Genomic DNA, 25,709 nt, shown 5'->3' with positions numbered 1-25,709 from the left:
TGAGACAGTAGAGGATATTCAACCGGGGTCACTGGCACTGCCATAGCTTACTATACAAACCTTGCCGTCCCCATCCAAGCAGAGAATATCTTCTCTGCACCCCTCCCCTATCATTAATTCCAGTTTTGACTATCTCTTGTGTAGTAGAGTTTGTGTAAATATAACATCTCCCCACAGTACAATCATATTGATGCTCTTTGATTGAGAAAGCTCTATCGACATTATTTAAAAACAACATTGATCACCTGCATAGCAGTTGATGGCTCCAGTCCTGGTTCAATGCGCTTCTTCAGAATAGATTTCTTTGGCATCTGTGGGGCCTCGTCTGGTCTATGAAAGACATAACCACTCCTGGGAGAATGCTGCATGCTTAATGCACTCTTCTCAAAATGTTCGGAAAGACCATAAGAGGAGCGGGAGAGTTCGTGCTGAGATGGAGGGAACATTTCTGCCCGGATCCTTTCTTCTTGCTCCTTCCTCCTGCAAGCAATTTCTAATTCACGAAATTCATCATTTTTACTGTAAGGAGAATGTTCCCGACTACGACTATTGTTTGCATTTTGATTTCGAGTGAGATTTTGTGTCCGGTCAGGACTTCTAGTTCTGTAACTCCAAGGCCTTTCTGAACTGTGGCTACGGTGTTCTCTGCTATGACGATCCCTGCTGTGGCTACGGTGTTCAAGTCGTGAACGCTTAGAGTCCCTTCCTCGATCATCAGATCTCAAGTGGGAATAGGGAATCTTCTTATACTGGTCTCCATCATGAACACCTGATCTTCTTCCTTCTCTCTGTGACAAGGAGTGAGATCCATAGTCTGACCTGCGTTTGTACATGTCACCAGCATGCATCATGTCGAGAAAATCTGGAGAACGATCATCACGGAGTGAATATTTTGCTTGCATACGAGTGGAGTGTGGCAGATGACTTCTGTACATGAGATCATCAGCCATTTCATCCCTGTTGGTTACAAACAGCAAGTTAAAGAAGACTAACACACAATATCCACCTCATTTCTGCTCAAAAGTTACAAACATTCTCATCATTTGGCATGTCTGTAGTTAATAAACAGAAACATCTGCAATCCCATTGTTTAGAAATCCCAATGTTCCCTGTGCTCCTTACAAGCTCAACAGGGTCCCACTTCCTTCACTCCTGTCAGCTCACAAAGACCCTGAAACCTACATTCACGCAAATTCACCAGGCCCCATTTCTCACCTTCCCTATAGACTCACCAGCATTGTTCCCACATTCCTTATAAACTCAAGATTTTATATTCCCACCAGGACAGCATTTCATTATAGCAGTTAGCACAATGCTGTTACTGCGCCAACGATTGGGACCGACCGGAGTTTGAATCCTGCACTGTCTGTCAGGAATTTGTATGTTCTCCGTGTCCTCTGGTTTCCTCCCATATCTGAAATGTATCGGGGGTTGTAGGTTAATTGGCAGCACAGGCTTGTGGGTCAAAATGGCTGTTACTGTACTGAATGTCTAAATTTACAAAAATAGACTTTTTAAAAATAATCAGGACACCAGATCCTGCACTCCCTTTTAATTCCCAAATTCACAAACAGATATCCACTAATCTGGTGTCAAAATCCTGAAGATGTCCAATTATCAAAGGTTCAGTTAATGTAGAACAGCAAGAGTCTCAAGTGGCATGAAGATTATTGGATTTCCTTAGTGTGCAGGTTGAGAGGGGATCTTATTGAGGTCTATTCAATCATGAAGGGTATAGATAAGGTGAACAGTGTCAGTTTGTTTTCCAGAGTAGGAGAATCTAAGAGATATAATTATCAGATGAAGGAGTGAGATTCAGAAGGAACGCGAGGGAACAGTTCTTCACTCAGAGGGTGGTGAACATATGGAACAAGCGGCCAAAGTGGTAGAGGCAAGAGCATTAGTTATCCAACTTGGATAATACATGGATGAGAAGATTGGAGGAGTATGTTGCTCAGCAGAGATGAGCTGGGTCCATGGGCCTGCTTCTGTATTGTAAGACTCTATGATTGAAATGTTTATTATTGTACTATTGCGTGAAATTTTTAAAAAAAAGTAAATTGAAAAGGTATTGATTGTTAATCAGAAGATGTGGAAGAAATGTTAAGAAAGATTGACATTGTTCTAACATAATTGGTAGACAGACCGTTTTAACACAGCATCTGTTCAGCAAAATATTATAGAAGAATCCCCAATATCCAAAATTCAACCAACCTAAAACTGGACAACATCCCCCCCCCCGCCCCCCCAACAAAATAAATAAAAATATAATGCGGCGCATAAGACTGGGTGGATGAAGTTTTAGGTTGGTCACAGGATCACACAATTATACTCAGAAAGAGACCATTTTGAAAGGTTTGTTTAGTCATTGTTCTACTGGAAGCTTGTTTGCTTAAAGACTGTGTGACTGCTAATTCAAAACTGTAAACAGTCATAAAAACCTTATGACTGTTCTAGTTCTCCATTGAGAACTCAAAACAATAGGTGTTTGCTCAGGAGGAGCTATGTGCACACACTGCTATTCTGCTGGCTATGCTCTGCAGAAAGAACAGTCATATCCACTCAAACTTTTGGAATTAAAACATCAAAGAATGTAATATGTCACATGATTAAAGGCATTTCAAAGAAAATATTACTGAAAACAGTCATTTTGAAGCTAAAAAGACACCTTACCATCCTGCGAGTAACACAGGATTGAAATACAGTAACCAGAAAAGTAATGTTACATGTTACTCCTGGTCAAAGGAGAACACAGAATAAGTGGCTTTCAACAGAGAATGACCACGTTTGACTGTCTCTTTAAGAGAGAGGGCGGTCCTACTGTGTGTATTTCTACATGGCACTTCGTGTAATCCTTACCTGGGTTTGTGAAATCAGCGTGTGAAACACAGATTCTGAAACCTCCAAGCAAAAGAGGGGTATTTGAGGAAAATCATTTGTATGAAGAAACATTGCTCTGAAAAACTCATCAAGAAATTCATGAGTTTTAAATGGGTCTGACGACTTGATGTTTCAAAATACTTTGTAACTACTTTTGAGCAACAATTTAAAGAATCTGAGTTTCAAAACAAAACTGACTGAATTTTAAAATTATCTCTTCAGAATTATACCTGAACTGTAATGGTTTTGGTTTTTACACACACACACACACACACACACACACACACACACACACACACACACAAATATATTTGCGCATAGTGGGGTTACGTTAGAGTTAACTTTAGAGTTAAGTAAGAAGTGTTATTAATAAACATGATCATTTTGAAAATACCATTGTCTTGGTCAATTCCTGTTGTTACTGGTTTAATACGTAACAGCACCCAACACTGAGAAGCAGACAACGCCGGCTGAAGGACCTACATAGGCTGCGGACGACAGGGTCTTGGGAATCAGATATAGGAACAAGGATTTGAAAGAGTGCTCAGGGCAAGAGTGCTGAAGGCTTCCAGATCATATCAGAGGTCTGGACCTGGAGCTCGGGTTGATGTGCGTCTGCAGAGGCTGTGGGAGAATCTATGGACACTCACTGTATCTCTGAAGGGATTCTCTTTCGCTCGTTTTTCTGTGTGGGAAGCCGGGCAATCCTTACAGCAGGCAAAAGTTGAAGTATATGAGGTATTTAAAATTATAAAAGGAATAGATAGACTCTTTCCCCTGAGGGCAGGGGAGGTTGGAACAAGAGGACATGAGTTAAGGGTAAGAGGGCAAAACTTTAGGAGAAATATTAGAGGATGCTTTTTCACTCAGCGAGTGGTGGCAATATGGAATGATCTTCCAAATGAGATAGTTGCGGCAGGGTCCCTTCTGTCATTTAAGAGAAGGTTGGATGTGTACATGGAGGTGAGGGGGTTGGAGGGTTATGGGCGGAAGCTAGTGGAGTTGTTCTAGTGAACCGGTGCGGATTTGAAGGGCCGACATGGCCTGTTTCTGCGCTGTAAACGGTTATATGTATATTATATTTTTAATGTAACAATAACAGGAACCTTTAGACATTTGGATATAGGCAGAAATTGTCAGTCGTGTTTATCCTTTATCGAGATCTTTTTGTTGAAGAGGACTTGAGCATCTGCAGTTTTTGTGCATCTTGATGGATTTAGTGGATTGTTGACAGAAAACATGAATTATAAATTTTGCACTACTATGCACACCAATGCAAGTGGTTAAAAAACAAGAAACTAATTGCTCAAATTGGTTTTAAAAATCTGTTGAATATTAAAGAAAGTACAATGACATGATTTAACTATCCAGTGACTGAATTGTCAGAATTATACAAAACGGTAACAGGCTCTCTTGGCCCACGACCTGTGCCGCCCAATTACAAACCCCATACATTTTGAATGGTGGGAGGAAACCCACGCAGACATGGGGAGAATGGACAAGCTCCTTGCAGACAGTGCAGGATTCGAACTCAAGTCCCTATTGCTGGCACTGCAACAACATTGCACTAACTGTTACGCGAACCCTACTGCCTTACCATCTTTACCATCTCAGATTTCCAATTAATAACTACAATAAACTATGAGAGATTCAGACTTGTGATGTAATTTACAGAAGTCATCAACCAATGCATTCTATTCCCATAGAACTTTTTAAAAATCATAACTATTTCCAGAGCTGATCAGCTACTCAGCAGAGGGTTGAGGATGCAGTATGCATTATGTTTTAAGCAAAAATTGGTGGTAATCTTTTTTGACCAATCACAGAAGTGAAAAGTACTGATCCTACAACTCAGAAACTTGTCCGTGAACTACTCTTTGCAGATGATGCCGCTTTAGTTGCCCATTCAGAGCCAGCTCTTCAGCGCTTGACGTCCTGCTTTGCGGAAACTGCCAAAATGTTTGGCCTGGAAGTCAGCCTGAAGAAAACTGAGGTCCTCCATCAGCCAGCTCCCCACCATGACTACCAGCCCCCCCACATCTCCATCGGGCACACAAAACACAAAACGGTCCACCAGTTTACCTATCTCGGCTGCACCATTTCATCAGATGCAAGGATCGACAATGAGATAGACAACAGACTCGCCAAGGCAAATAGCGCCTTTGGAAGACTACACAAAAGAGTCTGGAAAAACAACCAACTGAAAAACCTCACAAAGATAAGCGTATACAGAGCCGTTGTCATACCCACACTCCTGTTCGGCTCCAAATCATGGGTCCTCTACCAGAATCACCTACAGCTCCTAGAACGCTTCCACCAGCGTTGTCTCCGCTCCATCCTCAACATCCATTGGAGCGCTTACACCCCTAACGTCGAAGTACTCGAGATGGCAGAGGTCGACAGCATCGAGTCCACGCTGCTGAAGATCCAGCTGCGCTGGATGGGTCACGTCTCCAGAATGGAGGACCATCGCCTTCCCAAGATCGTGTTATATGGCGAGCTCTCCACTGGCCACCGTGACAGAGGTGCACCAAAGAAAAGGTACAAGGACTGCCTAAAGAAATCTCTTGGTGCCTGCCACATTGACCACCGCCAGTGGGCTGATAACGCCTCAAACCGTGCATCTTGGCGCCTCACAGTTTGGCGGGCAGCAACCTCCTTTGAAGAAGACCGCAGAGCCCACCTCACTGACAAAAGGCAAAGGAGGAAAAACCCAACACCCAACCCCAACCAACCAATTTTCCCTTGCAACCGCTGCAATCGTGTCTGCCTGTCCCGCATCGGACTTGTCAGCCACAAACGAGCCTGCAGCTGACGTGGACTTTTTACCCCCTCCATAAATCTTCGTCCGCGAAGCCAAGCCAAAGAAAAGATTACAACTCAGTACTGCATTCACCTCAATGACTTCATTTGTGCAAGTCATCTAAATTTAAAATCTGTCACCTGGCCTGAATGCTTGATCCATTTTTCAGACAAAACTAAAATGAGAGTAGTGCACAATAGATCCCGTAATCTACACACACTGCAAGTGTTCTTTGCAACTGCATCTGGATCTCACCACTGCTTAAGATAGTAAAAAGATGGGCATCTTGGTTGGCATGAATGAACTGCCCTATGATTCTGATCAAAAAATCTGAACTCTCCAAATCATACAAGGTTTCCGATGGATTTCCAGAGACACCGAACTTGCCAGAAAAGTTGTTCTTCAAATCTTGAAATTGTTTTACTCTGATTCAATAAACACCAAACAGTGGCTCCATTATCTTACCCTATTCCCAAAATTTTTGATTAAAAACAAAGAAAGGAAATACTGGAAATTCTCAGCATCAATGGAGACAGAAAATTAGTTAATACTCCAGGTTAATTACCTGGATTTATCACTTTTTCTTTCCACTGCGATTCATTTGAAAAAACACTTTTCTTCATTTATATCAGAAGTTCATTTACCAGAAACATTAAGTATTTCTGCTCAGATCTTCAGAGAGACTGAGAGATTGTTTTGTTGAGCAACCCAGCTCTGTCTGCCACAATAGCATGGCCACCCTTGCTGACATGTCTGACCAGGGTCTGATGCACTGCCAGACTGAGACCACCTGCAAATTGGAGGAACACCTCATCTTCCATCTGGGCACCCTCCAGCCGGAGGGCATTAACATCGACTTCCTTTAAACCCCACCCCCCACAACTTCTTCCCCTGTCATCTTCCCCTGTCATCTTCCCCTGTCACCTTCCCCTGTCACCTTCCCCTGTCACCTTCCCCTGTCACCTTCCCCTGTCACCTTCCCCTGTCACCTTCCCCTGTCACCTTCCCCTGTCACCTTCCCCTGTCACCTTCCCCTGTCACCTTCCCCTGTCACCTTCCCCTGTCACCTTCCCCTGTCACCTTCCCCCAGCTTCCTTTTCCACCTGTCTCCTTTCACACGGACAAAATCCATTCTCGCCCATCAGTTTATCATATCCAATGAACACCTTTTGCTGGTTTGGACTCCTCCCTCAGCCAGCACTGTCTGTACAGTATTGAGATTTCCTTTTTTTTGGTTTACTCTCCAAGGAAGTGTTCAGGCCTGAAACGTCAGCAATATATCTTTCTCTCTCCCATGGACACTGCAAGACCAGCTGAGTTCCTCCAGCATTTTGATGTGTTTAGACTCCAATCACAGCATCTGCAGCCTTTCATCTCAGATGCTGCTGGAGTATTTTCAGCACTTTCAATTTTTTTACATCAAATTTTTAGTGTCTAATTTTATTTTTAAAATGGATTTTGAATACAAATACACTGATGCCCTTGGTCAATGTAAGAACAGAAAGAAGTCAAAAGCAAACACAGCCCACCTCTCAGCCACATATAATCCATCCATCAGTGAGACGGCGGTGGCGGATGGGCTGAAAAGCCACGTTCGGGTCGCATCTGTTTGACAGACGGAAAACAAAGACAAGTGAGTGAACAGGTCGCTAAGAGAGAACCAGCCGCCGCCTGCCCGCCCGCTTCCTCCACAAGGACAACACACATTCCCTGTGGAGAAAGGCCGACGTGTTCAGCCTGGAAAGGGGCTGCAGAGGAGTTTGACCTGCTCCAACTACCTCCCCCCCCTCATTGCCGTGGCTGCTGCCACCCCTCCCCACCACTCCCCCCTCATTGCCGTGGCTGCTGCCAGCCCTCCACCCCCACCCTCATTGCCGTGGCTGCTGCCAGCCCTTCCCCCCCCTCATTGCCGTGGCTGCTGCCAGCCCTTCCCCCCCCCTCATTGCCGTGGCTGCTGCCAGCCCTCCACCCCCACCCTCATTGCCGTGGCTGCTGCCACCCCTCCCCACCACTCCCCCCTCATTGCCGTGGCTGCTGCCAGCCCTCCCCCCCCCCCCCTCATTGCCGTGGCTGCTGCCAGCCCTTCCCCCCCCCTCATTGCCGTGGCTGCTGCCAGCCCTTCCCCCCCCCCATTGCCATGGCTGCTGCCAGCCCTCCCCACCACCCCCCCTCATTGCCGTGGCTGCTGCCAGCCCTTCCCCCCCCCTCATTGCCGTGGCTGCTGCCACCCCTCCCCACCACTCCCCCCTCATTGCCGTGGCTGCTGCCAGCCCTTCCCCCCCCCTCATTGCCGTGGCTGCTGCCAGCCCTTCCCCCCCCCCATTGCCATGGCTGCTGCCAGCCCTCCCCACCACCCCCCCTCATTGCCGTGGCTGCTGCCAGCCCTTCCCCCCCCCTCATTGCCGTGGCTGCTGCCACCCCCCCCCCCATTGCCGTGGCTGCTGCCAGCCCTTCCCCCCCCCCCTCATTGCCGTGGCTGCTGCCACCCCCCCCCCTCATTGCCGTGGCTGCTGCCACCCCCCCCCCCCTCATTGCCGTGGCTGCTGCCACCCCCCCCCCCTCATTGCCGTGGCTGCTGCCACCCCTCCCCCCTCCCCCAGTCCCAGTCGTGCTTCATACCGAGAGAAAGGCCGAGCTTGGCCCGAGTGACCAGACACACGGTTCTCCTCCACCCCCCCGCCACAGGGCTCCGGACTCGGCCTCCCCCCCCCCCCCCACCTCCGCCGCACGCGGGGGGGGGGGGGGGCGCGCGCGCGCGCAGCCACACGGGGCGGAGAGCGAAAAGGGGTCGCGCGTGCGCGTGCACGCGCGGGGGGGGGGGGGAGGAGCTGGGCGCGCGCGCGCCCCCCACGGAGTTTCCAGTTGAAGCCCCCGAGCGAGGTTCGTGGGGCAAACGGTCGGGGCCTCGATCGCGGCTGCGCGTGACGAGGCGCGAGCACGGAGGCGGCCGGCCGAGCGACCGAGCGACGGACGGGAGGGAGACGCAGCCCCCGCGACTCCCGACTGCGCACCGAAGGAAGCGGTGAAGCTGCGACGGGATGAAGCGATATTGAGGGCCAAGAAAAACACAAGAAACCTACGAGCTCGACTTCGAGTCAAACGGCGAGGAGGCGAACAACGGCCTCGATGATGCTTGACCAAAATGGAGCCACTTCTCCACAGATCCCTGGGCCTGGCCAACGCGGGCGGACGGTCCCGACTGCGCATGTCCGCTCTATCCCGCCCCCGCCCTGGAGGTGGCGCAGTGCAGGGAGTCCGGCGAAAGGGCGAGTGGACAGAGTCGCAGAGGTTATTATGAGTGGGGGAGGGTCTACGGGGGGAGTTGGTGGGGAGGGGGAGGGTCTATGGGGGTGTCGGTGGGGAAGGATCTGTGGAGGGTGTTGATGGGGGAGGGTCTGCGGGGGGGGGTGTTGGTGGGGGTGGGGGTGGGGGTGTTGGTGGGGGTGGGGGTGTTGGTGGGGGGGGTCTATAAGATTATGTGAGGGTCTACTGTCAGAAATAAAACTTCTCACACATGAGTCTCTTTAAAACTGATGACACGACAAGCTTTATTTACAAGTCTGCAGAGTTGGACTCAACTGGTTTCTCACCAGTTAAACCCCGATACATACAGTGCATTGATTTTTATACCCTTGTTGTTTGCCCTTCCCCTTCTTATTAATACTGTTTTAATTGGTTAGTATTACAAAAACATTCTAAGTATAACTGCATTATTAATTATCACGTTCGTTACGTACGCTGTGAACTCTACATTCACTGAATTCTGTTTCTCACACTTCTTATCAATCCTTTGTCTCCTGCATGTCTCTCACTATGACCATGAAAAGATAGGTTTAAAAAAAAAACATATTCAGCAGCTCCTTCTGTCCTTGACTGCTAGTAAACTCTCTGTCCATTCTGGCTTCCCTGTTTATGATTAATCATCACATTTTAACTTAAGTCTTTTTAACCTAAATTCTCTATATCACAATCCACCCCTTTCTCTCTTTAAAATGTGTTGAATATATGTATAGATATGAATGGGGATTCTAAGCTAGGGAAGAGAAATGTTTTATGATACATTAATCTCACGCTGAAATAAAAGTCTTACAGGGTCTCCCATCCCCCCTGGTTGCATAGCTTGTTCGACCATGGAAATCACCAGGCTGCGTAGACAGGGAATAATACAGGGCAAAATAAGTAGGAGGAATAAAATACCTCCGATGACCCACAAGAAGGTACGCCACCAGGTTCCTCCAAACCATTTGTCCATCCAATTAAATTGTGGGAAAGGATGCCAGGTTTGAACCGGTACATGGGACAATGTACAAATATTATCAGCGATTTTACGAATGGCTTTTCCATTATCATCAATCTGTAAGCAGCAGTTAGTCAAATTAAGTTTGCCACATACACCTCCTTCCGTGGCTAGGAGATAGTCTAGGGCTAGACGGTTCTGATATATAGCAGAGCGCATTTGACCTTGCTGGGATGCAAGTAATTGCAGGGCTATAGCTGTTTGATTTGTAACAATTTCAAGCACTGCTTGTAAGCGAATTATGCGATTTAACATATATATAGGAGTACGATAACCCCAAGATCCATCTTGAGCCCATGTCGCGGGACCATAATATTGAATTATGCGCTCTGGAGGCCAATCATCTCTCCATTCTCCCAAATGTACCGTGGTAGAGCGGGGTTCACGATGTAATGTATCAAAGACCTTCACGCCTAATTTATGACCGTGATCGTGGGGTAGAAGGAAAAATTCTGGGCGGATTATTCCTAGGAAACAAGTTCCACTCCACTGTGAGGGAAGACGAGTATAAGCTTTATTACCACATACCCAGAATAATCCATTTGGGGATACTCCATACCCCCTTTCCCAAACTCTTTTAAGAACAGGATTTGATTGGTATGGTCCTGTGATGGTGGAAGTGGTACAATTCCAAAACTGAATACTGCTATTAGACAGGGGTAGGCAATTAGTTTTAAAAACAGTGGATAAGTACCAAGTCTGAGGTTTAGGAAACCAAGTGAAAACACCAGGCGAAATGCGAATCCATACAGCCTTGCAGGGACTTTCTCCTACTGGGTATTTGCCGGCTCGTGAGAGACAATAAAAACCAGAGGGGACATTAGAGAGAGACCAGGTTTCTCTTGATCTCGTTCGGTTAGTTGTCCAAATGCGGGAAATCATGGTCAATGAATTGAGAGGTTCTCCCCACCAAGGCCATTGTTCTGACATCCGTGGACCCCCGCAGACCCAACAATTAGTTACATTAAAAGTTCCTGCAATTTTAGTTGCCAGATCTACAAAAAGGTTATCTCCCTCAATTACATTACCGAAACTTACATGGTTATTTGGATGGACTCGAACTAAGTCCGGCTGTCTTAAAGGGACAGGCAATTTCGAGTGTGGAGTGTAACTTCTCATTGGAACAGTACGTTGGTGTATGCAAAACCAGAGTCCATCAGGGCATGGTGGGCTTGAGTCACCTTTCCAACCGTTAAGAGGGAAAGGAGTGGTATTAGGAATCTGTATATAATGACCCATATTATTTCCTTCTTTTTCCACACAAGGGGTATATGGATGTTGGGTGGTATTTTCTGCCCAACATTTCTCAGGAACTGAGGTATGGGAAATGAAATTACCTTCCTTTCTTCCCCAAATGTGGTCCTGAAACAGGACCACTGTATCTCTGCATTTCTTACATTTCACACCTGATAAAGACATAGGCAAACTAAGAAAAATCAAAGAACATAACAATAACATTGTGAATTAAGTCTTTTTGCGAAATCGTAAGGTAAGAGGTTTTTCTCCAGGAATACAAGTCCAATCTGAGTTCGTATCAGGGTCCTGTGGCGCCTCTACAGGTCCCTTAAATCTGGATGCGTGTGTCCACCCCTTCTCTCTTGTTCGTGCTGCAGCTTCTGTAGTTAAGAGAACTTGGTATGGACCTTCCCACTGGGGCTGGAGTTTTTCAGTCTTCCAGGTCTTGATAAGAATCCAGTCTCCTGGTTCCACTTTGTGTAAAGAAAAGTCTAGAGGCGGTGTTTGTGCCAATAGTCCTCTCTTTCGTAAATCTGTAAGAGAGCGTGACAGTGCCTGTAAATAGTTCCTAACAAATATATCCCCTTCCCCCAAGGTGGGACACCCCTCAACTGTACTCCAGAAGGGAAGCCCAAACATCATTTCATAAGGGGACAGCCCTACATCTTTTCGTGGGGCAGTACGAATTCTCAATAAGGCTAGGGGCAGACACTTTATCCAAGGCATTTTAGTTTCCACCATTAACTTTGTCAATTGGATTTTTAGTGTTCCATTCATACGCTCGACCTTCCCTGAGCTTTGTGGATGCCAAGGGGTATGTAATTTCCAAGAGACCTGTAATGCATCACAAATCAATTGCTGGATTTTTGAAGAAAAATGTGGACCCCTGTCTGAGTCTATAGAATCCATTATACCATATCTGGGGATTATCTGCTCTAGGAGGAGGCGAGCTACTGTAGAGGCTGTAGTATTTATTGTTGGGAAGGCTTCTACCCATCGGGTAAAGTGATCTATTATCACCAACAGATATTTCCATCTTTGAACTTGAGGTAACTCTGTGAAGTCGATCTGGATACGTTGAAAAGGGCGTATGGCTAATGGTTGACCTCCCATGGTCCCTGTCCTCATTATCTTCTTATTAATTTTTGTGCATAGGTAACAATTTTGCACCTCTTGTTGGGCCAAGGTGTAGATTCCCTTACACACATATTCTCGAAGCACTGTGTCACATAAGGCTTGGGTGCCCCAGTGGCTCTGTTGATGCAGGTGTTTTAAAATATTGCGAGTTATTTCTTTATTTAGAACAATTCTTCCATCTGGTGTTTTCCATGTTCCATCAGGTAACTGGCTTGCGCCCAGCTGATCCATGTTCTTTTCTTCTTTAGCAGTGAAAATGGGAGCTGTCTTTATGCCTTGCCTTATTGGGATTAAAGTCAACAAACGGACTTCTTGTTGCATGGCTGCTCTTTTGGCTTCTTCATCAGCCAGTCTTTTTCCAATTGCTGTCGGGTTATCTCCCTTTTGATGGCTTGGTATGTAGACCACTGCTATTTCTTGGGGTAATGTTAAGGCTTCTAGAGTCAGAGTAATCATCTGTTCGTGTGCCAATTCCTTTCCTCTTGATGTAATTAGACCACGCTCCTTCCAGATCTTACCAAAGGTATGCACTACTCCGTATGCGTATTTGGAATCTGTGTAAATCGTTCCAATTTTCTTTGCCAGTATTTTGAGGGCTCTCTGCAAGGCATATAGTTCACAGGATTGTGCTGACCAGCTTCCGGGTAGTCTCGTGGATTCTACTACTTTCCAAGTATTTCCTTCTATTATAGCATACCCATTTCTTCTCATTCCGTCAACACATCTGGCGGAGCCATCAATGTAGAATTCATATCCTTCTCCCAGCGGAGTATCGCAAAGGTCTTCTCGGGTCTTGGTCTGAAGATCTGTCAACTCGACACAGTCATGCTCCACCTCTTTCTCTGTTTCATTGCCGTATAAAAATTGAGCTGGGTTGCAGCTATTAATTTTTGCAAACTGTAAATCTTCTCCAACCATTAAAATGGTTTCATACTTTAATATGCGAGAATCAGTCAGCCATCGATGGGCAGTTTGTGTTAATAAAACACTCACAGAATGGGAGGTGTACACAGTCATCTTTCCTCCAAAAGTAAGTTTACGTGCTTCCTCTACCAACAGAGCAGCAGCCGCTACTCCCTGGATACACGTCGGCCATCCGCGAGACACTGGGTCCATCATTTTGGAAAGGAAAGCTACTGGGTGTCACTGACCGCCTTTTTCTTGTGTTAAAACTCCCACAGCTGTTCCTTGGTTATGAGTGACAAATAGCTGGAAGGGCTGTTTTAAAGAGGGCAGAGTGAGCACTGGGGCTCGTGTTAGGCGATGTTTCAAGTCCTCGAACCATCCCTCCTCCTCCTGGGTCCATTTCAATGGATAGTCATTTTCATTTGTCAGTTTATCATACATAAACTTCACCAAAACTGAGTAGTCCTCTATCCATAACCTACAGTATCCTAAGAGTCCCAGGAATTGTCTTATTTCCTTCTTATTACGGGGTAAAGGCATTCTAGTGATTCCCGCAATTCGTTCAGGGGTAATCCGTTTCTGTCCTTTACTTATCTGGTGTCCCAGATATATCACAGTTTTCTCAACAAACTGTAACTTGTTTCTGGACACTCGTAGACCCTTTTTCCCCAGATAATTCAAGAGTCTAATGGTCTCTCTCCTCATTTCTTGTTCCTTGGGTCCTGATAATAGTAAATCATCCACATACTGCATTAGTTGGGAATCATCAGATTGTGGATAGTCCATCAGGATTTGTTCTAGCATTTGTCCAAACAGGTTTGGAGATTCAGTGAACCCTTGGGGCAATACAGTCCACCGAAACTGTCTCCGTCTACCTGTCCATGGATTTTCCCATTCAAACGCAAACATATCTCTACTTTCCTCTTCTAACGGACAAGTCCAGAAGGCATCCTTCAAGTCGATAACACTAAACCACTCATGGTCTGGGGGAATCCGACTCATAATAGTATAGGGATTAGGCACCACTGGGTGGCGGGTCTGAACAATAGCATTCAAACTTCTTAGATCCTGAACTAGGCGATAGGATCCATCTGACTTTTTTACTGGGAGTATAGGGGTGTTATAAGGTGACATGCATTCTTCTAATAGTCCGTCTCGTATTAAAGTCTCAATTACCGGCTGTAGCCCTTTTCTCCCTTCCAAAGAAATAGGATACTGACGTTTCCTTACCGGCTGATGACCTGGTATTAATGTGACATGTAAAGGTGGGATGTCCAGACCTCCTCGATTTCCCTCCTTATACCAGACTCTCTCGTCAATCTGCCGTTCATCCTCTTCCTTTAAAGCGCAGAGGTGGACTCGCACTTCTCCGTCCACAGGGAGAGCACCCAAACCTAGGAGAGCCTGTAAGTCCCTTCCTAGGAGGTTAAATCCAGCCGAAGGTAATAACAAGAGGTCTTGTACCCCTTCTCTTTCTTCCAGTTTCACTGTTACTTGGGGAATTATTGATACCATTCTGGGAGCTCCTTCTATCCCAGAAATTGTCAAATTACTTTTTATAGGCTCAGTTCCGATTGGCACAGTTATTACACTACTTCGTTCCGCTCCTGTGTCCACCATAAACACCACCTCTTCTCCCTTGGGACCAATTTTTAGTTTTACCAGGGGTTCCCTCTTATATTTGGTCCCTAACATTTGGAACCCCTGACACCCCTAATCTTCTTCCATAAGTTCGAGGGCACGCAATTCCCTCTTGTATCGGGGGCATTCCCTCTTAAAGTGTCCTTCCTCATTGCAGTAATAGCACTTAACGAATCTCCGGGGTCTTCCCTCTCTTGGATATTTTGGATTGTTTAGAGGAAGGTTTTGTTTTCTTTCCCCTCTGGATTCAGCATTCATCTGTCGGATAGTCTGTACCATAACCTTTGTCGCCTTCTTTTGATCTTCTTCTTCTCTCTGCACATATACTTTTTGTGCCTTTTTTAACAGTTCACTTAGGGGTTTTTCACTCCAGTCCTCCTCCTTTTCTAGTTTCTTTCTAATGTCTTGCCATGATTTGGAAACAAATTCAATTCGAATAAGCTGTTCACCCATTGGTGTACTAGGGTCCACACCAGCATACTGTTGGACATTCTTTCTCACCCTCTCCAAAAAATCAGTAGGGGACTCGTCTTTCCCCTGGTGGTTCCCAAATGCCTTGGTAAAATTGTGACCCTTTGGCACAGCCTCCCGTATCCCTTTAATTGTCCACTCTCTATATTGTCTCATACTTGCCAATCCCTCGGGTGTTCGTTTGTCCCACCTGGGTTCATTTAGGGGATATTTTTGTTCATGGGGTCTAGGGTCCCCAGGTTGTTCATATTCCCACATGAGGAGGGCAGCCCGTCGAATCATCTGCCTCTCCTGGGGTGAAAATAATGTTCCCATTATTGCCTGCATCTCTTCCCACGTATATGTGTTTGGTCCCAAGAATTGGTCAAGCTGTTCAGCCAGTCCTATAGGATCTTCCAATAACTTTTTCATTTCTTTCTTAAATCCCCGCACCTCTGTACTACTTAGGGGAACATTCACATATCCCGTTCCCCCTCCCGGTCCTCCCATAGGAACTTCTCTCAGGGGATTTAGGTTTATTGAAAACTTTGATGGTCCTGGACCAGTCTGGGATCTTGTCCAGGGTCGGTTTACCGGTGGAAGTTTAGGGTCCGACTCCCTTAATTCATCCTTTTTATCCCGGCCCCCTTCGGGGCAATCAGATTCATCACCTTTCCCCTCCGGTAATAAGCTTTCCTCGGGCGCAGTAGGCACCGGGGGAATATAAGGAGGGGGAAGGTTGTCCAGAGGTTCCCATTTCTTTTCTCCTGCCACTCTCAATTTAAAACATTCTGTTAAGGATCCTGGCCAGGGAACCCAACAAAATGCATATGCTGACTCTTCTTGATTCACCTTTGGTCTCGAATTTACATATATGTTTAATGCTTGTCTAACCCAATCCTCATCAGATCCAAATTTCGGCCACCAGACCGAGGAACCTTTAATAGGTTGTTTTGACCAAAGGAGACAATATTGGACCATCTTTTTCTTGTTTTTGTCCCGATATCTATTACTATCCCAATTTTCAAACATTCTCCCCAAAGGGCTGTCAAGGGGTACTCCCAGGAATTGTCCTGAATTTTCAGACGAGCCCTTAGATTTTGATCCTCCCATTTTCCCACCTAGATCTGTTTATCGTTGCTGAGGACCCTCTCGCTCTGGACCCTACTCCCTTCCTCTCAGACGCCTCGTCGGAGGTGCTGTCCCTCCTTCGGTTACCGCTGAGGTTTTCCTGGGGTTGACCCCTCTCTTCTCGGCACTTCGTCGGAGGTGCTGTCCCTCCTTCGGTTACCGCCGAGGTTTCCCTGGGGTCTATCCTAGAGTCCCGCGACAGGGTCCTCACACAACGACAAAAGATCTATACTTAATCTATTCCGTTAGGTTTTTATCCAAACAGGTGTATCCCGTTACACCTGTTACCCAATCCCCACACCACAATCGTAAGTCGTCACTTACCGGTGTCTTCCCGGGGATTGAACCGTCACCCTTCTCCTCTCCGTCTTGTCGTGTCACCCTGTCCGGATACCACTCGCTCAAGCCGCCCGAAGCGACGAGCAAGGGACTAGGAGCCGCTGAACTCAGCGGGGTGCACCGCCTCCGATGTCCCTCTTCTCGCCTCCCCTCACGGCCGGAGTGTAGATCCCGGACGAGCCCCCATTTGTCAGAAATAAAACTTCTCACACATGAGTCTCTTTAAAACTGATGACACGACAAGCTTTATTTACAAGTCTGCAGAGTTGGACTCAACTGGTTTCTCACCAGTTAAGCCCCGATACATACAGTGCATTGATTTTTATACCTTTATTATTTGCCCTTCCCCTTCTTATTAATACTGTTTTAATTGGTTAGTATTACAAAAACATTCTAAGTATAACTGCATTATTAATTATCACGTTCGTTACGTACGCTGTGAACTCTACATTCACTGAATTCTGTTTCTCACACTTCTTATCAATCCTTTGTCTCCTGCATGTCTCTCACTATGACCATGAAAAGATAGGTTTAAAAAAAACATATTCAGCAGCTCCTTCTGTCCTTGACTGCTAGTAAACTCTCTGTCCGTTCTGGCTTCCCTGTTTCTGATGAATCATCACATTTTAACTTAAGTCTTTTTAACCTAAATTCTCTATATCACATCTACGGTGTGGGAGACTGACCTGCTGAAATCTACCAGCATGTTCATATCCTTTCTGAATGTCATGTGACTTGACATCATCACTGATTCAGTTTCATTTCTTCAAAAACATCTGACTTCATCTATAGGCGAATGATTCTGAATCATCTGCACAGGTCACTCAAATGGTCCAGGAGTTTTGAAAACCTGCCAGTGTAATACTGAATATACATAAAAATGCTTTTAAAAACCATGCATAGTTCTTGAGTGTTCGATTAAAACCACTTCAATTCTTCTATAGCTCTGCCATTTCAAGACACATCGACTCTGAAAATGACCTCCCTTCTGAGTATTGTGTATCTGTGTGTGACCCTGTTCCAAGCCCACAATAACCTTACCAAAATAGACGTATAATTCTATAACTTGACTTTTAATAATAACACAATCCATTACACTTAGCGGCTCCTCTTTCACTTTTGTGTTTTAAGACTTCATCCTTAAGCAATTTTTGTTGTGTACCAAGAACAGCCACTTCAGTCTGAGCCTTTAAACATGCAGATATTGTACTGGAAACTCTGGAGCTTGATCCAGAAGAACTTTGTTTGCTTCTCCTGCTTCCAACATTTGACATACTGTCACCTGGTTGTATTTCATCCTGCATGTCAGATGTTGCCTTAACACTTGACTCTTTTTCCAGTTGGAATTGCACATCCTTTGCATCTTCATCCTCTTTACCACCATTTTGTGACACACCTTCAGCCATTTCCAAGTTGCTGACTTTAAATTCCATTGGTCTTCTTGTGGTTTTAATTGTGCGTCAGTGCCTCTCATAATCGTACAGATCTCTATTAAGTCTCCTCTCATCCAAATATGCTTCAAAGAGAAAAGTCTCAGCTCTGCTAACCTTGCCTCATAAGACATTTTTTTTGAATCCAGGCAATATCCTGATGAATCTCCTCTGAACCCTCTCCATAGCTTCTACATCCTTCCTATAATGAAGTGACCAGAATTTAACAGAGTACTCTAAGTATACCTCCAAATGCTCATAGATCCTCTCCAATAGTTTACACACCACTGACACAAGACTCACAGATCTGTCATTCCCAGGATTCTCCCTATTACCTTTTTTCTAAACAAGGGGACTACATTTATCACCTTCAAATCCTCCGGAACCTCCCCTGTGGCCAAAGAGGACTCAAAAATCATAGCTACTGCCCCAGGTATCTTTTTTATCTCACTTCTCACAACAACCTGGAGAACAAGAGGGCATAAGTTAAGAGTAAGGCATAAGTTAAGAGGATGCCTTTTTACTCAGAGAGTGGAGGCAGAATGGAATGATCTTCCAGAAGAGATAGTTGCAGCAGGGTCCCTTGTGTCATTTAAGAGAAGGTTGGATGTAAGGGGGTTGGAGGGTTATGGGTGGAGAATGGGAGGGAGGAGCTAGTGGAGTTGTTCAGTTGAAACGGCGCCGACTTTAAGGGCTGAGGTGGCCTGTTTCCGCGTTGTAAATGGTTATATGTCGAAATGTTAGTTTAAGGGGAATTGTAATTTTTAATCGAACATTAGATATGTGTATCGGGGGTGGCATGGCAAGATGGTTTAGAGTTTAGACGTGTAATCTCGACCTCTCTGGCCAGACTTTTAAGTACCCGTTTTTTAACTCTTTGTTTTAAAGTTTACACTTTTTAAATTTTAGTTTAAATTATCAAGGAATTATTATGGCCACTAATGGTAAAAAGATTAAACCTCAAGTGCAGAAGAAGTTACATTTTCTTTTTTTTTAAATTTATTTATGTAGTTCAAAAAACAATTGGTACATAACATTCTTTGGCTTGGCTTCGCGGACGAAGATTTATGGAGGGGGTAAAAAGTCCACGTCAGCTGCAGGCTCGTTTGTGGCTGACAAGTCCAATGCGGGACAGGCAGACACGATTGCAGCGGTTGCAGGGGAAAATTGGTTGGTTGGGGTTGGGTGTTGGGTTTTTCCTCCTTTGCCTTTTGTCAGTGAGGTGGGCTCTGCAGTCTTCTTCAAAGGAGGTTGCTGCCCGCCAAACTGTGAGGCGCCAAGATGCATGGTTTGAGGCGTTATCAGCCCACTGGCGGTGGTCAATGTGGCAGGCACCAAGAGATTTCTTTAGGCAGTCTTTGTACCTTTTCTTTGGTGCACCTCTGTCACGGTGGCCAGTGGAGAGCTCGCCATATAACACGATCTTGGGAAGGCGATGGTCCTCCGTTCTGGAGACATGACCCATCCAGCGCAGCTGGATCTTCAGCAGCGTGGACTCGATGCTGTCGACCTCTGCCATCTCGAGTACTTTGACGTTAGGGATGTAAGCGCTCCAATGGATGTTGAGGATGGAGCGGAGACAACGCTGGTAGAAGCGTTCTAGGAGCCGTAGGTGGTGCCGGTAGAGGACCCATGATTCGGAGCCGAACAGGAGTGTGGGTATGACAACGGCTCTGTATACGCTTATCTTTGTGAGGTTTTTCATTTGGTTGTTTTTCCAGACTCTTTTGTGTAGTCTTCCAAAGGCGCTATTTGCCTTGGCGAGTCTGTTGTCTATCTCATTGTCGATCCTTGCATCTGATGAAATGGTGCAGCCGAGATAGGTAAACTGGTTGACCGTTTTGAGTTTTGTGTGCCCGATGGAGATGTGGGGGGGCTGGTAGTCATGGTGGGGAGCTGGCTGATGGAGGACCTCAGTTTTCTTCAGGCTGACTTCCAGGCCAAACATTTTGGCAGTTTCCGCAAAGCAGGACGTCAAGCGCTGAAGAGCTGGCTCTGAATGGGCAACTAAAGCGGCATCGGCTGCTGTGATAGTACAGATCTATCACCAATGTACATAGTGTATATAGTTACTGTATCTAGACTGTGCTTACAGCGATTGGCTGAGAGCTAAGCCACACCTATTGTTTGGGCCTTAAAGGGTTGTGTCCCTAGCCAGGTCGGATCATTCCGGACTGGTCGGCCACCTGTGAAGAGCTCCGGTCTTTTGCTAATAAAAGCCTTGGTTTGGATCAACAAGTCTTTGGTTCTTTCGACGAGCTCTACAATTTTATTAGCAAAAAGAATTTTTTTTGAAAGGGATGGAGCGTTTAACTCGGCCAGAAAAACTTGATATCGACCCACAGTCAGCTACAGCCTTCAAAGCCTTTAACTTCTGGCTGCTGAACTTTGAAAACTTCCTGAGATTCATTCAGGTAGAGGAGGATAACCAGCGTCTAACAGCATTGCTGTCTATGGTGTCCTTGAGAGTCTACGAGAACATCCAGGATGAGACCACTTACACCGCAGCCATAAAGGTACTGAAAGGACTGTATGATCAACCGGTGAACAGAGTTCATGCCCGGCTCGTGCTTGCGTCGAGGAAGCAACAGCCCGGTGAGTCCAGCAGAGCATATTTACAAGTATTAAAGGCATTGGGCAAGGACTGTAACTGTGTGGACAAAACTGCTGCCGAGATCACAAACGATCTCGTCCGGGATGCCTATGTGGCCGGGCTCAGATCGAATGAAGTGAGGCTGCGCTTGCTCGAACAAGGGGTAGAAAAACTAGAGGACGTGGCCCGGATTGCAATCACAATGGAGGATGCAGCCTTAAAATCCACCGAGCTCTCTAGGGACTGGACCCCACATTCTGATGTGAGTAGAGTGCCCTTCTACCCTACCCCTGACGGCCTGTCGGCTGCTGCTACCCTCCCCCGTGCGGAACCGAAATGTTATTTCTGCGGGAGGGACAAGCACAGCAGATCCCAGTGCCCAGCAAGAAAAGCCAGGTGCCAGAAGTGCCTTAAAAAGGGCCACTTTGCTGCAGTCTGTAGGTCTAAAATGGCCGCCAGCAAACACAGTGCCTCGTGTGAAGCCCAATCGCCGCTTTCCCATTCAAACTCTTCTTCCCCAGAGCTCTCGTCCAATGAGAGCGAGGGCTCCCCTGCACGGCAACGCCTGACGTCACGGAGACGCCGAACCCGGAAGGGGCAGCCCACCGTCGCAACCATGGTGATGGCCTGCCTCTCGCCCCCGTGCGGAACACTTGTCACTACAGCCGCTGCTGCCGCCGCCACAGCCACCCCCGGGGCCGACGCTACCGCCGCTGCTGCCGCCGCCACGGACACCCCCGGGGCCGACGCTACCGCCGCTGCTGCCGCCGCCACAGCCACCCCCGGGGCCGACGCTATCGCCGCTGCTGCCGCCGCCGCCACAGACACCCCCGGGGCCGACGCTACCGCCGCTGCTGCCGCCGCCACGGACACCCCCGGGGCCGACGCTACCGCCGCCGCAGCCACCCCCGCGGCCAACCAGGTGCTCACCCTAGCGTCCATCGCTGACGACCGCCAGGGCCCGACCACCGATCACGAGCAACTACAAACCCCACTACTTACCATTCACCTGCCACAACAGCACTTCCGGGAGGTTCTCCAACCTTCTCCTCGAGCGTTGACTACGTCATCCCGTTGCGTGACGTCATCCCGTTGTGTGACGTCATCCCGTTGCGTGACGTCATCGCGCAAAACTCGCCTGTCAACTGCTTCAATAACATTAAACCAGCAATGCTCTCATCCCCTCACCAGAGCAATGGAACTGATTAAAGTGCATGGACACTACACCAATTGCTTATTTGACTCTGGGTCAACTGACAGTTTTATCCAGCCAGATCTGGCCCTCCGTTGGGGACTTGACATTATTCCCACTACCCAGAGGATCTCATTAGCGACGAGGTCGCACTCGACTGGGATAAAGGGGTATTGCATCGCCACGCTGGAAGTACAGGGCGTGACGGTCACCCACTTTAAATTATTCGTCCTTCCCCAATTGTGCGCCCCAGTGTTGCTGGGATTAGACTTCCAGTGTCAGTTCCAAACGGTGTCCCTACACTTTGGGGGACCCCACGCCCCCCTCTCGGTCTGCCATCGCCCCACTCCCGAAGCACCCGAGCAACCCGCCCCCGTGCCCCGGGGCCAATCCTGCGGCCTTTCCACACTCCGGATTGCCCCGCCAGCACTCTTCGCAAACCTCACCCCTGGCTGGAAGCCTGTGGCCACCAAAAGTCGGCAATATAGTTACGAAAACAGGCAATTCATTAGGAGTGAGGTGCGTAGATTGCTGGATGAGGGCATCATCGAACCCAGTTCAAGCCCCTGGAGAGCCCAGGTGGTGGTTGTCAAGAATGGGGAAAAACTACGGATGGTGGTCGACTATAGCCAGACCATTTACCGCTTCACACTCCTGGATGCGTACCCCCTGCCACGCATCACGGATGTGGTGAACCAGATCGCCCAGTACCGCATTTTCTCCACTATTGACCTACGTTCGGCCTACCACCAGCTCCCGATCCGCTGCGAGGACCGACCATTCACGGCCTTTGAAGCGAATGGGCGGCTATATCAATTTCTCAGGGTACCATTCGGGGTCACAAATGGTGTCGCGGTCTTCCAGCGGGAAATGGACAGGATGGTGGACCAGAACGGGCTAACCGCTACCTTCCCGTATCTGGACAATATCACCATCTGTGGCCACGACATGCAGGACCATGACGCCAACCTAGACAAATTTCTTCAAACTGCCCGTCAGCTAAACCTGACTTACAATTTGGACAAGTGTGTTTTCCGGACCACACGACTCGCTATTCTAGGTTGTGTGGTGGAAAACGGGATAGTCATGCCAGATCCTGACCGCATGCGTCCCTTAATGGACTTACCCCCCCCACATACCCAGAAAGCTCTCAAACGCTGCCTGGGCCTTTTCTCTTATTACGCCCAATGGGTTCCAAACTACGCCGACAAGGCACGTCCTCTTATCAAGACCACCTCTTTTCCCCTCTCGACCGAAGCCACAGCGGCTTTCGATCGAATCAAATCTGACATCGCTGCTGCGACGCTGCACACGATCGATGAGTCTGTCCCGTTTCAAGTCGAGAGCGATGCATCCGACTTCGCCCTGGCAGCCACCTTGAACCAGGCCGGTCGGCCTGTAGCCTTCTTCTCCAGAACCCTCCAGGGTCCGGAGAGTAGACACTCCTCGATCGAGAAGGAGGCCCAGGCCATAGTTGAAGCGGTACGTCGTTGGAGACATTACCTCGCTGGGAGGCGCTTTACACTGTTGACTGATCAACGCGCGGTCTCCTTCATGTTCAGCAACACCCAGCGTGGTAAGATAAAAAACGACAAAATCGCCAGATGGAGAATCGAACTCTCCACCTTTAACTATGACATCCTGTACCGGCCTGGTAAGCTCAACGACCCGCCTGACGCGCTCTCCAGGGGGACGTGCGCCAGCATACAGATGGACAGACTACGGAAACTCCATGAGGCGCTCTGTCATCCAGGGGTCACTAGGTTTGCTCACTTTGTCAAGGCGCGCAACTTACCCTACACAGTTGAGGAGATCCGCTCCATGACCCGAGCCTGTTCGGTGTGCGCCGAATGCAAGCCCCACTTCTTCCGTCCGGATAACTCCCACGTCATCAAAGCCACCCGCCCCTTCGAGCGTCTTAGCGTAGACTTTAAGGGACCCCTACCGTCGACCAACCGTAATACCTACATCCTTACGGCCATCGACGAATACTCCCGCTTCCCATTCGCTGTGGCCTGCCCAGACACCACTGCCACCTCAGTGATACAGGCCCTTCACAGTATTTTCACCATCTTCGGGTACCCCAATTCCATCCACAGTGATAGGGGGTCCTCATTCATGAGTGCAGAGCTGCAACAGTACCTTCTGGAGTGTGGTATTGCTTCAAGCAGGACCACGAGCTATAACCCACGCGGTAATGGCCAGGTCGAGAGGGAGAATGCCACCATATGGAGAGCGGTTACACTGGCTCTCCGGTCTAAAGGTCTCCCCACCTCTCACTGGCAGGAGGTTCTCACTAGTGCCTTACACTCCATCCGCTCCCTCCTATGTACTGCAACAAATGCCACCCCCCACGAAAGGATGTTCCTTTTCCCGAGGAAATCCGAATCGGGAACCACTGTACCGGCATGGCTCACCGTCCCTGGCCCCGTCCTTTTGCGACGCCACGTCCGGCACTCAAAGAACGACCCCTTGGTCGACCGAGTGACTCTACTCCACGCGAACCCACATTACGCATACGTGGAGTTCCCAGACGGGCGGGAGGACACTGTTTCGGTGCGGGACCTAGCTCAGGACGCGGTAGACCCAGCAAACCCCCCAACTCCTTATGCTCCAGGCCCCGTGCCGCAACAGAAGGACCAACAGCACCCCAATGACTCGGGCCACCCTGCCGACAAAACGACTGGGGAATTGAGTGACGGAGCAGTCGCACCCGATGAGCCCGCTGGTGACACCACTCCAGCGACCCCAATCCCGGCACCACGGCGGTCACGCCGGATGGTCAGACCCCCTGACCGCTACAGTCCTTGACCTACCCCTTCCTTTTCATTCTCTCCCTCGTTTTTGTTTTTTTTTTTTCCCGGGTCAATTCTCCAAGAAGGGGTGAATGTGATAGTACAGATCTATCACCAATGTACATAGTGTATATAGTTACTGTATCTAGACTGTGCTTACAGCGATTGGCTGAGAGCTAAGCCACACCTATTGTTTGGGCCTTAAAGGGTTGTGTCCCTAGCCAGGTCGGATCATTCCGGACTGGTCGGCCACCTGTGAAGAGCTCCGGTCTTTTGCTAATAAAAGCCTTGGTTTGGATCAACAAGTCTTTGGTTCTTTCGACGAGCTCTACAGCTGCAAAGAGTAGTTCACGGACAAGTTTCTCTTGTGTCTTGGTGTGAGCTTGCAGGCGCCTCAGATTGAAGAGACTGCCATCCGTGCGGTACCGGATGTAAACAGCGTCTTCATTGTTGGGGTCTTTCATGGCTTGGTACAGCATCATGCCGAAGAAGATTGAAAAGAGGGTTGGTGCGAGAACACAGCCTTGCTTCACGCCATTGTTAATGGAGAAGGGTTCAGAGAGCTCATTGCTGTATCTGACCCGACCTTGTTGGTTTTCGTGCAGTTAGATAATCATGTTGAGGAACTTTGGGGGACATCCGATGCGCTCTAGTATTTGCCAAAGCCCTTTCCTGCTCACGGTGTCGAAGGCTTTGGTGAGGTCAACAAAGGTGATGTAGAGTCCTTTGTTTTGTTCTCTGCAACGAGATGTGCTCCACACCAGGGTCATGCCTAGCGCGGAATGCCACACTGACCACCGGCTGGTTCGCTGCAAGCTCAACCTTCACTTCAAGCCAAAGCCCAGGAACAATAAAGCCCCCAGAAAGAGGTTCAATGTT

General features: G+C 47.9%; 1 protein-coding gene and 1 long non-coding RNA gene across 2 annotated transcripts in view; one reads left to right on the top strand and one right to left on the bottom strand.

The window, feature by feature from the left end:
• LOC138737234 (zinc finger protein 318-like) overlaps nucleotides 1-8,905 on the bottom strand; it is a 99,980-nt gene extending 91,075 nt beyond the window's left edge. The window contains exons 1-3 of the mRNA XM_069887942.1: nucleotides 8,764-8,905; nucleotides 7,213-7,288; nucleotides 246-957 (exon numbers count right to left, since the gene is read on the bottom strand). Coding sequence (XP_069744043.1) covers nucleotides 246-957; nucleotides 7,213-7,288; nucleotides 8,764-8,890 — 915 coding nt within the window. The 5' untranslated portion in view covers nucleotides 8,891-8,905. The remainder of the gene's footprint in view (nucleotides 1-245; nucleotides 958-7,212; nucleotides 7,289-8,763) is intronic.
• Nucleotides 8,507-25,709, top strand: part of LOC138737235 (uncharacterized) — a 74,424-nt gene continuing 57,221 nt past the window's right edge. Inside the window, exon 1 of the long non-coding RNA XR_011340850.1 lies at nucleotides 8,507-8,971. This is a non-coding gene — a long non-coding RNA (uncharacterized lncRNA). The remainder of the gene's footprint in view (nucleotides 8,972-25,709) is intronic.

Source organism: Narcine bancroftii, chromosome 6 (genome assembly GCF_036971445.1).
Source record: "Narcine bancroftii isolate sNarBan1 chromosome 6, sNarBan1.hap1, whole genome shotgun sequence".
In the NCBI taxonomy this organism is placed as follows: domain Eukaryota; kingdom Metazoa; phylum Chordata; class Chondrichthyes; order Torpediniformes; family Narcinidae; genus Narcine; species Narcine bancroftii.
The sequence above is the reverse complement of the archived record's forward strand: the minus strand, read 5'-3'. Positions and strand labels throughout refer to the sequence as shown.